The 19,508-nt window shown below is 27.6% G+C and overlaps 1 protein-coding gene across 8 annotated transcripts in view; it reads right to left on the bottom strand.

Annotated features, from left to right (window-relative positions):
* The window catches only part of LOC126748203 (phosphatase and actin regulator 1), a 101,780-nt gene that overhangs the window by 43,830 nt on the left and 38,442 nt on the right, over window positions 1–19,508 (bottom strand). For all 8 annotated transcript variants that reach the window (XM_050457271.1, XM_050457273.1, XM_050457274.1 and 5 more), the window contains one exon: window positions 2,946–3,107. In XM_050457271.1, coding sequence (XP_050313228.1) covers window positions 2,946–3,107 — 162 coding nt within the window. The remainder of the gene's footprint in view (window positions 1–2,945; window positions 3,108–19,508) is intronic.

Genomic DNA, 19,508 nt, shown 5'->3' with positions numbered 1-19,508 from the left:
ACACATTTTCCAATTTTTTTTCTTTAACTCTGAAACTTTGCAGTTTTTCAAAATTTTCATAAATTTTTTATTCTAAACTAAAAACCCTTTTAATTAAGTTAATTTTCATGAAAATAGGTAGAAAATTGGGGAAACTATGGCGCTTTGTCTTGGGACACTTATTAATTTCACATATTTTCCAATTTTTCCCTGTAGCTCTGAAATTTTCTAGATTTTCAAAATTTTCATATAAACATTTCTTGTTCTAAATTAAAAATCCTCTCGTTAGAGCCAACTTTCATAAAAATTGCACCAATGCAATTTTCATGAAAATAGGTGAAAAATTAGGGAAACTATGGCGCTTTGTCTTGGGACAGTTATTAATTTAACACATTTTTCTTTGAACTCTTGAATTTTTCAGTTTTTCAAAATTTCCATGAAAACATTTCTTGTTCTAAATTAAAAATCCTTGCTTGAGAGCCAACTTTCATAAAAATTGCATCAATGCAATTTTCATGAAAATAGGTGAAAAATTGGGGAAACTATGGCGCTTTGTCTTGGGACAGTTATTAATTTAACACATTTTTCTTTGAACTCTTGAATTTTTCAGTTTTTCAAAATTTCCATGAAAACATTTTTTGTTCTAAATTAAAAATCCTTTCTTGAGAGCGAATTATTTTAAAATCGGTATAAAATTAAGGAAGTTATTAAGGGTTTTCCACTTAGACACTTTTACTAATTTGACACATTTTCCAATTTTTTTCTTTAACTTTAAGACTTTTCAGTTTTTTAAAAGTTTCATAGATAGATTTTTATTCCAAACTAGAAACCCCTTCAATTAAGTTAATTTTCATGAAAATAAGTAAAAAATTTGGGAAACTATGGCGCTTTGTCTTGGGACACTTATTAATTTCACATATTTTCCAATTTTTCCCTGTAACTCTGAAATTTTCTAGTTTTTCAAAATTTTCATTAAAACATTTTTTGTTCTAAATTAAAAATCCTTTCTTTAGAGCCAATTTTCATAAAAATCGCTGGGAAATTAAGAAAATTATTAAAGGTTTTCCACTTAGACACTTTAATTAATTTGACAAATTTTCAAATTTTTCCCTGTAACTCTGATTTTTTTTTTTTGCTAAATAAAGATTATTATTAGTTGTAGTTTATATGTGTATTTATTTTATTTTACAATTTTAACACGTATTTTGTTTTATTTTTGCTATATTTTAGGCTTAAATTTTATTTATAAATTAAGAATTAATTAAATATGTACAAGCACACACTTTTTTGTTCAATTTATTTGCTTCTTTTATTTTCATTGATTTAAATTTTTAAGTTTTTTTTTTTAAATATGTATTATATTATGTATAACCTTTTGTAGCCCAAGCTAAATAAATACATTATTATTAACATTCTCCAATTTTTCTCTTTAACTCTGAAATTTTCTAGTTTCTTAAATTTTTCATAAACAGATTTTTTTGTTCTTAATTGAAAATCATTTTCCTAAAGTTAATTTTCATAAAAATCAATGAACAATTGGGGAAAATGTGGCACTTTGTTTTGGGCGAATTTTCCAACATTTCGCTTTAAATCCAAAATTTTCTTAATCAGATTTTTTGTTCTAAATTAAAACCCCTTTGACCAAAGGTAATTTTTATAAAAACCCAGTGCGAAATCGAAAAAAATATTTGAGGTTTTCCACTTAAACATATTTATTAATTTGACACATTTTTCAATTTTTCCTTATATTTCTGAATTTTGTCAATTTTTCAAAATATTCATAAATACGTTTTTCATTCTAAATTGAAAACCCTTTCCTTAGACCTAATTTTCATGAAAATCGGTGGGAAATTGAGAAAACTACTCAAGTTTTTCCACTTGTGCATTTTTATGAACTTAACACATCCTGTAATTTCTCCAATAAACTCTAAAAATTTTTTCAAATTTTTCATAAACAAACTTTTTGTTACAAATTAAAAATATTTTCCCTAGAAGTAATTGTCATGAAAATGGATGAGAAATTAACGAAATTATTTAAGGGTTTTTACTTACAAAATTATACTAGGCACATTTCTCAATTCTTCCCTCTAACTCAATGTATCAAATTTTTGTAGACGCATTTTTTATTTCCAATTAAAAACCCTTTCCTTAGCGCTAATTTTCATAAAATTCGGCAGAAAATTGAAAAAGTTATTAAACGCGCTGTATGTAGGTATAATATTTTTCTAGTATTATGGGTTGTACAAAGGCAAACTTACGGCAAACATTATGTGTAAAACAGAGAGGGGTCTATTTTTTTTTAAAATTGGGTCTTTTCTAATGGCGCATATTTTCTTTGTTAGTGACGTGCTGACTGAAAGATTTCCGGAAGTTGGCTTAAAATTATCCTATTTATCATGAAATGTCCAAAATGACTTAGACAAAGATAAATTAATGGTGATAATTATGTTTTAGTATAAGACTGAGATATATATAATTATGTAAACTTGGCCCTTTTTTATTGGCTCATAACGAATTTTGGCACCAATTACAGTTGTTTCCAAAAAGCTTCGAAATAGATTTAAAATACCCTAATTTCAATTGCAAAAAACCGACGATATTATAATATCGAATATAGCATGGAAATTTAAAATATGCCAAGGATACTTTAATATAAACCTAATTAACATTCTTAAAAATCAACCTACATACTTGCGTTATTAGTTATATGAGGCCTATGCCGATTTAAACAGTTAAAAAGTCACATTAAAACTCACTGACACAGATATACAGCGTTTTAATGAGTTGCGCTATTTTAAGCGCATAAAGGTCAGGGTCCACCCGTAAAACATTTTAAACATGATGTCCAGACATTTGCACCGGAAGTTTTTATGACTTACATCTGCCTAATGGTGGATTTAAAACGCGCGTGAAGTATTTTTTTTTAAAATGATGTTTTTGGCAAGAAAAACAGTTTGGGAACTTACTTCTAGACACAGCCTCTAATTTATCCGATTTTCGTTTCCGTTTCCATTTCCATGGCCTTAATAATTTCCCTAAAGAAAATTTTCCCTTTCTTTCTGAGGGCGGCGTCCTGGCTCCACTTCCCAGACTGTTCGTCCGAAATGCAGATCCATTTTGTTTTTTAGCTAAAATAAAAAAAAATCACTCATTTCATTAATTTACATGAAAATCGGTGGAAAATTGAAGAAGTTATTAAAGGTTTTTACTTAGACACTTTTATTAGTTTGACACAGTATCCAATTTTTGCCATTTTACTATGGAATTTTCCCATTTTTTAAAATTTTCATAAATACATCTTTTATTTTAAATTAAATATCCGTTCTATAGAGCTAATTAATTTTAAATCACTGCAAAATTGAGAAAATTACTTAAGGTTTTCCAATTTTTCCCTCTAACTCTGGAATCTTTCAGTTTTCGAAAATTTTTGTAGATAAATTTTTTTCTAATTAAAAATCCTTTGCTTAGCGCAAATTTTCATAAAATACGCTCTGAAATTAAGTAAATTATTTCACGTTTTCCATTTACGTTTTTTTCCATATAAAAAAAAATCACTAATTTTGGCATATTTATGCATAATTTTAATGTACACGACTAACGTTTTTGTAATTTTTTTTCTCGCAAAAGTGCCGGGTAATATGCTATTGTTCAAACAAGTGAAACTGCTAATAACAAACCGTAATAATTGAGCATAAAATTTTACGAACAATGCACGTTTTACTTGCCATTAATAATGGTTATATTTTTTAATGTGTTTTTAACACAATTAGAGGCACGCATAATTAGGTTTTTAATGATTAAACAGTTGTTGCATGCGTTCACTTGGCAATCCATCAACGTCGTTTGAATTTCAAATTTAGAAAATTAAGCAAGTTTCTAAAATGGAAACTACCACTACACTATAGCGCATGCGCCAGTAATGCTCGAGTAAATTAGCATATGAGGTATTATTAATATAGTATCTCTGATTATGACGCATGTGCACTAGTGTTCCTACTTACACCAGGTTAATAAAGAAAGGTTCAAATCCGCGAAATCATCTTGTAATAGTTACAGAGAAAGATAGACTTATGTTCTTATGTGTGTGAAAAGGAAGGGTACATCAAGAAACCGCTTTAATTTTTTGAAAATGAAATATCCGGATATTTCGTTCTTTGTCTTGCACATTGTTATTAATATAAGTCTGTCTTGCTTTTACACATTATCGTCTAAAAAGTAAGTCACTTTTAAAAAATCTATTAAAAAAAACCGAATTTTAATGTTGATGCCATACTATGGCGCATGCGTAGTAGTGTTTAAGAATTTATTATCTGGTTGTACAGCGTGTTTCAAATTCATGCACTAGTAAATAATATAATTAATATATTGGTATTAAGGAAATGTCTTCCAAAGAAAGACAGACTTATGTCATTAACAATGTGAATGAGAAAGATAAGTATATCAAATAATCGTTTTTATTTTTTTTTTCTACGTCCATTTAAAAGAAATATAAATTTTAGGTTTGTTGAACAATAATAATTTATCTGAAAAAACAACAACACGAACATACATGTTCTGATATATCGTCTTTGCCTTACACATTGTTATAGGTATAAGTCTATCTTTCTTTTATACAATATAATGAATATATTAGTATTTGTCCAAGGCAATGTCTTCTAGAGAAAGACAGATTTATGTCAATAACAATGTGTATCAGAAGGAAAAGTATATTAAAAAATCGTTTTTACTGTTTTATTACGTTTAAAAAAAACTACGGTTCTGTACTGGTATTTGAGTTTATTGCAATTTTAAAATTTTTAAATAATAACAAATTTATCTGAAAAAAAACACGAAAAATGTTCGGATATATCGGTCTTTTTCTTACACATTCTTATTGGCGTAAGTCTGTCTTTGTTTTACCCAATATAATAAATATATTAGTATTTGCCCAAGGCAATGTTTTCTAGAGAAAGACAGACTTATACCATTAACAATGTATATGAGAAACATATCTGGAAAAAAAAAAGAAAAATGTTTGGATATATCGGCCTTTTTCATACACATTCTTATATGCATAAGTTTGTCTTTCTTTTGCACCATATAATGAAAATATTAGTATTTGCCCAAGGCAATGTCTTCTAGAGAAAGACAGACTTATGTCATTAAGAACGTGTATGAGAATGAAAGCTATGTGTATTTGAGTTTATTGGAATTTTCGGATTCTTGAATAATAACAAATTTATCTGAAAAAAAAAACAAGAAAATGTTAAGATATATCGGTCTTTTTCTTACACATTCTTATAGGCATAAGTCTATAAGAATGTTTGGTTTATATCTTACTTTTATACAATATAATATTATTATTTTCAATGCAAAGACTTCTAGAGAGAGGCTTATGTGATTAACAATGTGTATGAAAATGAAGGATAAATGAAAAAATCGTATTCTTGAATAATTTATGTAAAAAAAAACGAAAATGCTTAAATATATCGTTTTTTGTCTTACACATTGTCAATGACATAAGTTTATCTTACTTTTATACATTGACCTCATAAAAGTAATGTCGCTAATAGCATGTTGTATTTAAAACCAAAAACGAATTTGAATGTTGACCCCACACTATAGCGCATGCGTGGTAGTGTCAGGAACTTATCCGGTTCTACAGCATGTGTCAAATCCATGCTTTAAGCAAATACTATTATAGTAAATATATTAATATTTGCTTAAAACAGAAAAAGACAGATTTATGTCAATAGCAATGTATAGGAGAAGGAAGGGTTTATCCAAAACTCTTTTTCTACGTTTATTTAAAAAAAAAAATACAGTTTCATTTGAGTTTATTGAATTTTAGGAGTCTTAAAAAATTTTCAAATATATTGTTCCTTGTCTTACACATTGTCAATAGCTAAGTCTGTCTTGATTTTACACATTATCTTCTAACTTATATAGGAGAAGGAGGGGTATATCCAAAACTCTTTTTCTACGTTTATTTAAAAAAAAACAGGCCTGTACTTTATTTGAGTTTATTGAATTTTAGGATTTTTAAAAAATCGTCAAATATATTGTTCCTTGTCTTACACATTGTCAATAGCATAAGTCTGTCTTGATTGTACACATTATCTTCTAAATTATATAGGAGAAGAAGGAGTAGAAATATCCAAAACTCTTTTTCTACGTATATTTAAAAAAAAAACAGGCCTGTACTTCTATTTGAGTTTATTGAATTTTAGGATTCTTAAAAAATCGTCAAATATATTGTTCCTTGTCTTATACATTGTCAATAGTATAAGTCTGTCTTGATTGTACACATTATCTTCTAAATTATATAGGAGAAGAAGGGGTAGAAATATCCAAAACTCTTTTTCTACGTATATTTAAAAAAAAACAGGCCCGCACTTTCATTTGAGTTTATTGAATTTTAGGATTCTTAAAAAATGTTCAGATATATTGTTCCTTGTCTTACACATTATCAATAGCATAAGTCTGTCTTGATTTTACACATTATCTTCTAAATTATATAGGAGAAGGAGAGGTATATCCAAAACTCTTTTTCTACGTTTATTTAAAAAAAAATACAGGCCTGTACTTTTATTTGAGTTTATTGAATTGAAGGATTCTTAAAAAATTTTCAGATATATTGTTCCTTGTCTTACACATTGTCAATAGCTAAGTCTGTCTTGATTTTACACATTATGTTCTAAATATTTCAGAGTAAAAGAAATTATTAAACAAAAAACAAATTTTAACGTTGACCTTGCACTATGGCGCATGCGTCGGTTACATTAGAATCACCTAAAATATTACTTTCCGAAGTAGGGTTTTTGGTTGTGCAGTAGTAAACAATATAATAAATATATTAGTTTTATGGCAATGTCTTCTAAAGAAAGATTTTAACTACGTGTATGAGAAAAATCTTTTTTTTTTAAATACGGCCCTGTACTTTTAGTTCAATGAGTTGAGTTTTTATTTCATTTTAAAAATATTCGGATATATCGTTCTCTGTCTTACACATGTATATAGTCTGTCAAGCATCTTCTATAACTTCGGAGCTCGTTAGTCTCACACAGCTTTTCTGACCTTTTTATTTTACCTAAAGCATGCGCATGCTTGCATTAGTAAAAGTGAGTGTTGCCAAGATAACGTCCTTATCCAATAACCTCATTTCAATAACTAATAATAGTTCTTCGAATATTTTTCAGTGCGAGCCTATGGAAGCCGTTAATAAACACGTAGAAAACGTACTACGATGGTGGTAAATGGCAGTAAAAAGCAACGCAGCATTATTGCACGAAATAATCCTAGATTTTATTCAAAGCATTTTATTTATGCAGCAAAACGAGTTCAACGAACGGCACTCGGAATATCTTATTATTACGCAAGCCATTCTGAAATGTTTCTGCAATTTAATTTGTTTTATTGCAGCCACAATTTAATTTCTTTCCTCCAGTTATGCGGAAAACGGCATATATTTTAAATAAACCACAGGTACTATATACTTGTCACTGTTTACTTTATATTGTATGTCTTTTCTGGCTATCATTCACTTTTCGAAATCCTTATCTAACTAGCTTAGGTGCCAGCACCGTCCAAAACTCTGATTTAATAACCTTTAGGACTGTAAGTTACTTTGGTCACGACATATATTTATAATGCCTCTGATAAAAGTGAAACGAGGTCAAGATAAGGTTATTTGCATAACCTCTAATTCAGACAATAAAGGTGGAAATCATGACCTTGAATCTTATCAGTTTAAAGTAATGAATATCTTTTTTGGGGCAAAAGTAAAGTCAAAATTGTACCTTTGATTAAGCTTCCTATGCACAAAAAGTTGAAGAAAATTGTTCAATGGGTTATTAAGCAGGTATAAGATTTTCTAATTTAAGTAGAAAAACCAATGTGTTCATATAGAAAAAAAATCTAGGTATTATATCTCAAATTACAAAGGCTTTCAGTAATCAAACATCATTTATATAGTTAATCCAATCATGCCATTATTAATTCAACTATAGAATATGCGATAGTAGTTTGGAATTCGTTGTATCATAGTATTAACTAAATTGAAAAAATACAACGTAAGTTTGTAAATATACTAAATTTCCACAATTTTTTAATCCTTATGATAGCTCAAAGTTTTATGGTGTTAAGTCCTTTCCAGACCTTATAAGTCGTTTTAAATATTTTCCAGGCATTTGAACTAAATTTGTATTTTATTACCGGTTTTTGTAGTCATTTTTAAATCTCTTCCATGAATTTGAAATAATTTTTCACACTTTCCAGCCATTCGAGGTCCCTTGATATGTTTCCTAAGTATTTATATTAATTTTAAGTTTCTTCCTATTATTTGTAGTTATCTATAGTATATACTGTTTGAAAATATAAATTAAATATTACAAATTAAATACATATATATTTAAAAATTAATAATTTTCAAAGATATATATTTTTTGGGGGGTAATTGATTTATTGACCTAATACTGAACTTACCTTAGAGCATTACCTACAGATCTTCCAAATTAATTACTCATAGACTAAAAGTATGTTTTTCTTATTGTCATTTTTCTTATATTTTTGTATGATTATTAGGATATTAATAAATAAGTTAGTCTAGGTTTATTTCATGGCATATTTGTTAAGTTTAATAAAATTTATATCGAATATCTGAAGAATTAATTCAGTTTTTGGATTCTTTTGAAGCAAATTCTTCAAGGATGACTTCGGGTCGGATCCTTGAAACTCCTGAAGCAAAAAAGGAAAACAGATCAGAATTAGCTAAAAATTCAGTTTTTTTACCACATTTTTCAAAAAAACTCGAGTTTCTGGATTTTGGGTGATTTCTGAGGCCGATAGGCAAAATTCCAAATTAAATGTGGAATTTTAAGCAAATTATCAATTACTGAGTTTCTCTGAACCAAATTCCTTTAACATTCCTCAGATATTTAAAAAATGAGATTTTTCGGTAAAAAATTTCCCAAACTACATTCATGAAACAAACATTTTTCTTAAATTAATAATAAGCATGTAAGTACCTACAACTAATAACTACATAATTACACTAAAAAAACACGCGTATTTAATGATGGTACATTACCATTAATAGCAATAAACCTAGAAAACACCTGTTATATAATACTACTTTTGGTTATGTAGTACATAGTTGCCGTGTTAAAAAAATTTCATGAAAATATATATTATAGCAACAGTCAGACATACGAGGTTGCCACATTATCCTTCATAATTTATTACAATAGTTCTTACATCAGAAAGATAATAATTACTAATAATATATACATAATGGGCATGATTGATGGTTTGTTTGCGGGCATAAATCGATTATTAAATAATAAATGGAAGTATATTTACATAAATATCTTTAAGAGTAAATTATGTGTAATAAATATATGTATTTACTTATGTACACAGATAAAAGTAACTAAATTTGGCGTGTACTTAAATTAATCTTAAAGACGGCTAATTTTCTTGGGTCACTTAGGTACATAATTGGATACCACTATTTTTTTAGTATCCAAGTAAATATGTGAAAAATGATATATAATTAAATCAATAGTATATTCACTTAATAATGATGTTATCAATTTAAACTAACACGTTTTTTCTTTAAAGTAATTCCGAAATATTTACATTAAATTGAGAATTGCTTATAATTATTGATTGAGTTATGTTAAGTTGGCCATTTAGTTGAACTAATTGTAATTTCAATTATATTGAAGTCAATAAAAATCTACTTAATCTGTCTGTCAACGAAATGTTTAATAAGGGATAAATAACGAGACAATTAAAAAACTGAAAAATATATAATTTAAAATTTGAAATAAAAATATAATATAAAAAACTAAAAAATACCCTTAAATTAATATAGATATATTAGAAGCATTATATTAAATCTAAATGAAAATCAACACTAATTAAATTGAAATGTTAGTAGGGAAAGTCTTTTCTCCACAAATAAAATGCTAATTCTCTAATTCCAAGCTTTTAAATTAATTAATTGGTTATTACAGGATTTTGAGTTATTTATACCCTTAAAATAGAATTATAGGCACTTAAATTAACCAGAAAATTTATTTCAGGCTCTTGAATTAATTAAAAGTTTATTCCTGGATTTTGGTTTAGTTATAGGAACTTAATTAACTAATGACCAATTCAAAAGCCTGGACTAAGCTCCTAGTCAATGTAAGTGCCTGAAATAAATTCTTAATAATTTATTAAGTGCCTTTAATGAATTTTTTAAACAATCTAGTGCAACAGTAACTTAAAACCCTGGAATAATTGTAATATTTATTCAAATGCCAATAAAAATGTAATGTTTTCTCCTTAATTATTTTTTTAAGGATTTTCTCAAGTTAAAGGCGTAACACCAATTTTTTTCAAAATTTTACTCAGATTGATTGGAATTTACCTATAACAGACATTTTAATGAAACGCACTTATTCCAGGCTCTTGAATTAATTAAGATTTATTTCTGGATTTCGGTTATAAGCATTTAATTAATTAATATTTAATTCAAAAGCCTGGACTAAGCTCCTAGTTAATGTAAGTGCCTGGAATAAATTCTTAATAATAATCAAGTGCCTTTAACAGTAATTTAAAACCCTGGAATAAAGGTATTATTTATTCAATTGCTAATAAAAATGTAATATTTTCTTCTTAATTATTTTTTGAAGGATTTTATCAAGTTAAAGGCGTAAAACCAATTTTTTTCAAAATTTTACTTCCAGGGTCTCAAATTGATTGGTATTTATGTATAAGAGAAATTTGAATAAAACGCGCTTATTCCAGGCTCTTGAATTAATTAAGATTTATTCCTGGATTTCGGTTATAGGCACTTAATTAATTAATAACTAATTCAAAAGCCTGGACTAAGCTCCTAGTCAATATAAGTGCCTGGAATAAATTCTTAATAATTTATTATTAAGAATTTATTCTTTATATTATAAAGTTCATTAAAGACAATTAATTATTATTATTAAGTGTCTTTAATGAACTTTTTAAACAATTTAGTGCATAACAGTCACTTAAAACACTGGAATAAATGTAATATTTATTCAAATGCTAATAAAAATGTAATATTTTCTTCTTAATTAATTTTTCCAAGGATTTTATCAAATTAAAGGCGTAAAACCCATTTTTTTTTAAATTTTACTCAGATTGGTTGGAATTTACCTATAACAGACATTTAAATAAAACGCACTTATTCCAGGCTCTTGAATTAATTAACATTTATTCTTGGATTTCGGTTATAGGCACTTAATTAATTAATATGTAATTCAAAAGCCTGGACTAAGCTCCTAGTTAATGTAAGTGCCTGGAATAAATTCTTAATAATAATCAAGTGCCTTTAAAGAAGTTTAAAAAGAATCAAGTACATAACAGTAACTCAAAACACTGGAATAAATGTAATATTTATTCAAATGCTAATAAAAATATAATATTTTCTTCTTAATTATTTTTTCAAGGATTTTATCAAGTTAAAGGCGTAAAACCAATTTTTTTCAAAATTTTACTCAGATTGGTTGGAATTTACCTATAACAGACATTTGAATAAAACGCACTTATTCCAGGCTCTTGAATTAATTAAAATTTATTCCAGGATTTTGTTTAAAAGTACTTAATTAACTAATAACTAATTCAAAAGCCTGGACTAAGCTCCTAGTCAATGTAAGTGCCTGGAATAAATTCTTAATAATTTATCAAGTGCCTTTAATGAAGTTTTTAAACAATTTAGTGCATAACAGTAGCTTAAAACACTGGAATAAATGTAATATTTATTCAAATGCCAATAAAAATTTAATATTTTCTTCTTAATTATTTGTTTCAAGGATTTTATCAAATTAAAGGCGTAAAACCCATTTTTTTTTAAATTTTACTCAGATTGGTTGGAATTTACCTATAAAAGACATTTGAATGAAACGCACTTACTCCAGGCTCTTGAATTAATTAGGATTTATTCCAGAATTTTGGTTAAAGGAACTTAATTAATTAATAACTAATTCAAAAGCCTGGACTAAGCTCCTAGTCAATGTAAGTGCCTGGAATAAATTCTTAATAATAATCAAGTGCTTTTAATGAACTTTTTAAACAATCTAATGCAACAGTAACTCAAAACCCTGGAATAATTGTAATATTTTCTTCTTAATTATTTTTTAAAGGATTTGATCAACTCAAAGACGTAAACAAATTGTTTGGTTAATTTACCTATAATAGACATTTGAATAAAACGGATTTATTTTAAGCTCTTGAATAAATTAGAAGGTTATTCCAGGATTTTGAGTTACTTATAATTTTTCTGAGATTTAAGGTACTTGATGGCTTTCTGTTACAAACCTTTAAGTTAATGAGACCCATGCTTGAATTAATTACAAGGTTATTTTAGGATTATTTATAATTAATAAATTAATTAATTCAAGAGTCTAGACTAAGCTTTTAGCGAATTCAAGTGCCTTTAGTGGAATTTAAAAAAAAAATAAAATCAAGTGCCTATCAGTAATTCAAAAGCCTAGAATAAGTGTTTTATTTATTCAAATGCGCATAAATATTTATTATTTTTAGCTAGTTCGAGATATTTATTGTTTTTTTTTTCAAGCAATTTTGAGTGGTTTTTATCAGCTAGTTCTAAAAAAAATGGAAATTTGGAGTTTTTTCCTATTTTTCCACTTTTCCTAACTTTTCTAGGCAATCGAAGTAATTTTTATTTCCAGGCACTTGATATCAATATGCATATTATGTAGGGATATTAATTTTTAAGATCATGAAAATATTCTTGTAGCTTCAAAAGATCAAAGAAAAAAGATCAATAATTATGATATTTATTTTAATTATTAAAAAAGTAATAAACCGAAAGGTTTATTTAATATCAAATTTTAGCCTTTAGAAAAAAAGAAAATACAGCCTTTATCAAATGCACATTCAGTGTTGTCATTAGTTATTATCAGTCGTTTATTTTAGTTCATAAAACTCGAAAAACTGCTACACGACAAGATCTACAATTCCAATTTACATCTCTTTTTATATTGTTTATAATATCGCTACTTACTTACTTTAAAACGCTAAACGCAAATGGGTAAGGCGGTTTAACTTTAAAATTCTTCCATTTTATTTTTACTTATTGCCAATTAATAAAATTCTATTACACTGTAACTTTTTTAAGTATAGGGGTGATATTTTCAACTACAAAAACTTATAATGCAAATAACTGTTTTATTAAAATAAAAGAGATTTTACTTATTAAAGTTGCGATATAGAAGCGAATATTACCTTGACTCAATAAAATATCGGTCAAATAAATCATGAATTTAAGTCAATTAATCGAAATTGATTAACCCAAATAAAATTACATCTATTTAAGCATGTACCATTTTCCTCCAGGTATACACCATTTAATTGAATATTGGCAGTTCCTTTCTTTCAGTGTACTTATTTTAAAAACCGTTACTGGCACATGCAATATTATTTTATCAAAGTAAATGTGTATAGGAAAACTCAGAAATTAAATTGGAAATATTTAGGTGCGGAAGGGGTAAAAGAATGCGATAAAAGAAGCCATTTAGGACTTGCTACGTACAGGCGATCCATACATTTTATCAAAGGGGTCACTTTTATTTGTTTCCAGTCTGGATTGTAAATTATTTGACTACGTCGGTTCGGCTTGTGTAGCGTGCTATGACCCAAGGGCAATGCACTCCTAATAACTTCCAATTAGGCTCTGATTGTATTGGAATATTCGGTTTTATTGAGACACAAGGGATCGGTTTTTTATTTGGAATTGTCTGGATTGCTTTTTGTCTGTGTAGAAAAAGGCAAGGAATTTTGAGGATTTTTTATTATTGAAATTAAGGCATGAAAAATTATTTTGAAAATGATTATGGGAGAATGTTAATATTTTCATGTATACGAGAGTAATGGAGAATGCTCAATTTATTTTTGTCCTAAGGAGAAATCCTAATAATTTATTATACTTGAAAAAAAATTTACTTTCCAATCCTTGAAATCCTGAACAAAAAAAAAGGTTTTTAAATAAAAATATGGAACAAATTGATTAAAGAATAAATGAGGGCCTATTTGACAAAACATTAATATTTTTTGTTGCGTGTTTTTTTCAATACAGGATGCCATATAGCCGTAATCAATACCAACTTCCTTATTTTAAATGGGACACCCATTTTTTGGATTCTACACAAAATTATAAACATTTTGATGTATGACATGCCATACTTTTATTTAACTGTTTCTAAGATACGCGGGTTTAAAAATTGCTGTTTTTATGAATTTAAAAGCCTCTAAAAAACGGGTTTCACTCTTCTATTCTTACTATTTAATTCCTTTATTCTGAGAACATAGAAAATATGATGGGAATAAATGCATTTAATATTGTTTAATTATTTAATAAAAAAGCAAGCATTACTTAATGTATAAAAGATATATTGCCATGGTAAGTAAATTGTCAAATATAACTTGTGTCAGGGCACATTTAAAGTTTAAAAATTGATATTTTAATTTTTATTGTATATAATTTGTTTAATGCAAAATATCCAAATAGGCCCATTACAAGAAGTATAGTAAGTAAAATTGGAAGAAAATTAGAGAAACAGGGACAGTGAAAAATCTTATACAGCCAAAAATTAATGAAAATAAATGAATGAACATTTAATTAGAAGTGCAAGATAATCCCTAAATTTCATCTTCTGAAGTAACCTCAAATAATATTGTAAGCCACCAAACAACTTTGCGTGTATTGAACAAGGAAAAGTATCATTTATACAAACTTAGAAATTTTGCTGGAAATGTGTAACTTAAATCCATTGTTCCATCGGCAGATACTATTTAATGACCAGGGTAAATTAGCAAAATTTTAGGTACTGGAGCACCCATTGGATGAGAGGAAATCATACACAGCATACACAAAAATAAAATGTCTGGGCAAGGATCTTAAATACTAAGACCTCTTGTTTTCAATTAAATCAAAATTCAATTCAAAATTTTTACTGGAGACCGATATTCAGAATTTCTTCAAAATTACTTAATATGCCAAAAAGATCTATTTGGTTTCAACTGGATGGTGCCCCACCCCATTTTGGTCGTCAGGTACGCAAATATTTGAATGAGGTCCTACGGAAAGGCCTGCAAGAACACCAGATCTAACACCACTGGTTTTTTTTCTTTGGGGGTATTTAAAATCAAGTTTATAAAGAGAAACCGCGCCATTTAGATGATCTCAAATCTTAGGACGAGGTTGTTTGAGTTCACCATGTCTCGACTTTCCAAGTTTTCATACAATATATATTTTTCTTAATCAAATTTTTTTTTTTTTAATGTGTTGTGTTTTGTAACAGGTAAAAAATGTACTCTTTAAAAGTTTCGTTTATTTGCTAACTAATAATATATACTTTGAGAGTATTTAAGAAATTTTTCAGAATTTTATTCAACATGGCAACGTAGAAAACCTCTATGTTTACCATGCAAGTATCCCATGTTGCCACTTTGTGTTTTTTTTTCTAAATATTTGTGCGTATGTGTGAAGCGTCGAATCGATATCGAGCAATCAAAATCGAGAACGTACATATGTCGTTTGCCAGGAATTTATTTATAGTCCGCGCACACTGTTATTTAATCGATATAATAATTGCCTGTAATTTGTCTTTTTTATCTTTATCCTGTGTTATGAATTTTATATTTTATGTTATATCATTATACGTTTTATTTTATTATTTATTTTACCTTAACTTTATTGTGTGTTTGTGTTCTCATTTTATTAAATTTTATATTTTAAAATTTTATGATTTTATGATATTTAAATTTATAAACTTATGTTTTATTATTTATTTACGTTCAGCTTAAGATTTTATTTGTATGATTTAATTCTTACGTTGTTTTTCTTACCTTTTTTATATTCCCACTCATATGAGTGAATGCATAATCTTAAACATATTTATTTGCCAACAATACTCGTACCTTATACCAGCACTATTATTGTAATATTATCCTTATTTTTTGGTTTTGTTTTGGTTTAATTTTAGTTTATTAGTTTTTATTATTATACTAAATACCCTACTATGTATTTTATTTTTATGTAGCAGATTTTGCTAAATTAAGAAAGATAACTTTACTAATGCCCGTATCTCCCGAGACTCTTAAAGAATTTTAATAATTTTTGGTCCATATATTAACAATCAATAACTAGATCGATGTTGGTGGTTATAAACCTCTACAAACTAGAGTTTTTTTGTAAAAATTAATTAAAAAGTCGAATGTTTAGATATTTATTATACTCGTATATTAAAGAAATAAGTTTAATTTAAATCCTTGGAAGTTACCTGTTTAATTAATTTTTCACAAAAATCCTTAGTTTGTCGAGGCTTATACCCACTATAAAGCGATTTAGTTATCCTTGTTTATAGGTATCTAAAAAAAAATTTAAAACTCCTTTAAAGGACTTCCAGTGGACGCGGACTATAAATATGTTGCTGGAAAACGACAAATGCTGCGTTCTCGATTTTGATTGCTGGATATCGACCTAAACCCAACACTAAAAATATTCGACCTTCTAGGATCGAATATAATAAAATAATAAAATTATTAAAAGCCATTCTAGGATATTGTAAAATTAATCTGTACAGATATTTTACAGGTTTTTCTTTCACATATCGATTGCAACGAACAATGACAGCAATAACGACTCCACTATAAAATATAAGAGAAATAAACCCCCAGGTTATTCAACACGGGAGCTTTATACCATAATCCCTCCTGCCGTCAGGTGTCAGACCAGTCAACGATTTATCTCCCAGTTCAGCCGACCATAATAAAACCCAGTGACCATAATTTTTTTTCACGGTCATGATAATACCGCCGATACACGTTGGGCAGTTGAAGTACCTGAAGGAAAACGAGATTTCTTGCCTTGTCGTTTACTACGATCGACTGTAGTAGCGTTGGTCAAGTTTTAAAGTCCACGTGACCACGACGTCTTACGAATTCCTTTCACGGACCCATCCTCGGGCAGGTTTTTGTTGATAGCGTTGACCTCCCGCTTTTATACCAACCCATGTACTTTGGGCCTAAGTTGCATATTATATCAGTTTAAATATTTGGACTATTAATGGTAACGCATGACCTCCATAAGTAAAGGAATCATTGAATCAATTATTTGTGTACACAATGGCAGCACAATGATCAAGAACTTACAAAAAATTGCAACAAGTGTGAGATTGACTCAGTCAAATAAGGACAAACTCAGGAAATTTCTTATCATAATCCTATTAGAGTATCATCACTAATTCTAGTTCTGTGTTTTTTTTTAATTGATTCTAAATTGGTGGCATTTAACCATAATTAATGCCTGTTTAATCAAATTCAGGCCACGACGCTCTTATGAAAATCACATAAATTCTTTCATTGGTTAAGCAATCAATTCCAATCCATAGCAACCTAAATAAGTTAAAACAATTATTTTAAAAAAATGCTATAATTTGTTTAATTTTAAGCCGATAATGACACTCTCAATTACAGCAATTATTTAATTAATTTTCCGTCATTGACTATTTTCGCCTTATGTGACGGATTAAATAATTAGTCTAATTTTCAGTTTTTTTCATTGATTCGAAGTTAGTGGCTCTTAACAATCAATCATAACTATTTAATCAATTTCAGGCCACTACTATCTTATGTAAATCACATAAACTCTTTCATTGGTTAAGCAATCAATTCCAAGACGCTGCCGAAATAAATTAAATCAATTATTATAAGAATTGCTAAAAGTTGTTTAACTTTATGCCGACAGTGACATTCTCAATCAAAAAAGTTATTTTATTGATTTCCTGTGTATGACTATTTACGCTTTATGTGACGGTGATTAAATAATCAAGTTTAGTTCTCAGTTCTTTTATTAATTTTAGGTTAATGATTTTATGAACAATCAATATTAACTATTTTTTTTTAGAGAATAAAATAGACTTTTGGTTAATGGTAAAACTGCTTTGAGAATTAACTATTTAATCAATATCAGGCCTCCATAGATTATTTGAATCAGACTAGTAATTTTATTTGTTTCCAGTCGTTGACTATATTAACTGTTATGGTTAAATAATCAATTCCAAGTAATAAAATATTTAATGGAGTCATAACAATTATTTTAATTACTTATTTAACTTTAGGCATAGAGTGGCATTCTCAATCACAAACATGATTTAGTCGATTTTCGACCGAATAACTTAAAACCACAAAGAAGATTAATTGCTCAATAAATCTGATCATGGCAATTTTTTTACCAATTTTAGTGCTTATAATATCTATTTAATCAATAAAATATATGAATCACCCTAATTATTTAATTAATTTCCATTAGTTACTTATTTAAGTGCATGCCTAGAGTGACATTTTCAATCACAAAAATGATTTCGTTGATTTGCGACCGAATAACATAAAATCACTCAGATGATTAATTGCTCAATTCCGGACTAATAAAATCTCATCTGAATTATCGCATTTATTATTTCTGGGTCAATGAATACTCCTTACGAGGCCTTACCTCAATCATAATCAATATTAAGGCAATAAAGTTTTATGTGATTCACAATCATTCATCCATTGATTTTATTATTTACATTTACTATGCTAATTACGTAATCAATTCCAAGTCGTACTTACCTAAATTAATTAAGAAAGTTATTTTAAAAATTGCCAAAATTTATTTAATTTCAAGCTGATTATCTCAATCAAAAAATTATTCCGTTGATTTCCAGTTGATGATTAATTATGCTTTATGTGATTCATTTATTAATCAACTGCATTCTTAATTTTTCTTTTGAATAATCAATTCCAGGATATAAAATTGTTAAATGGTTCATAAATATTATGTATGTAACTTTTGTTCAAGAGTGACATTCTTAATCACAAAAATGATTTCGTTGATTTTCAGTCGATGAATAATTATTTTGCTTTATGTGATTAATTTAATAATCAACTGTAAGTCCAATCATAGCAAATTTTTTTTTATTGATTTTAGTGCATTTTTATACCTGTTTAATCAATATTAGGCTACTAGGATATTATATAAATCACACCAATCACTTCATTAATTTCCACTGTTATGATTAAATAATCAATTCCAGGTTATAAAATACTTAATTGAATCCTACTAATTAACTTAACTACTTATTTAGCTTCAGCCTAGAGGGACATTCTTAACCATACAACATATTTCGGTAATTTGCGACCCACTACGCTAATTAATTAATCAATTCCTGGATGATGAGATATTGATGTAGTTATTTACTTTAATATTTGTGATTATCCCTTAAAAACGCAATAAATAATTTTTTTGTTATAATTTCACTTTGTATATACAGGGTGTTTTTTTAATATTGCGACAGGGGCGTGTTCCTTGTACGAAATTAAGCAAAAAAAGTTCCTTTAAACGTCTTAGATTTTACACTACTACAGGGTGGTAAATTTGAATAAATAATAAACAATTAAAATTGTAATATTCGCCATTGGCGTTCATGCGGGCTTTGAACTTTGAAATTTTTTTTACGCCA

The sequence above is a fragment of the Anthonomus grandis genome, chromosome 22, assembly GCF_022605725.1.
Source record: "Anthonomus grandis grandis chromosome 22, icAntGran1.3, whole genome shotgun sequence".
In the NCBI taxonomy this organism is placed as follows: Eukaryota; Metazoa; Arthropoda; class Insecta; order Coleoptera; family Curculionidae; genus Anthonomus; species Anthonomus grandis.
The sequence above is the reverse complement of the archived record's forward strand: the minus strand, read 5'-3'. Positions and strand labels throughout refer to the sequence as shown.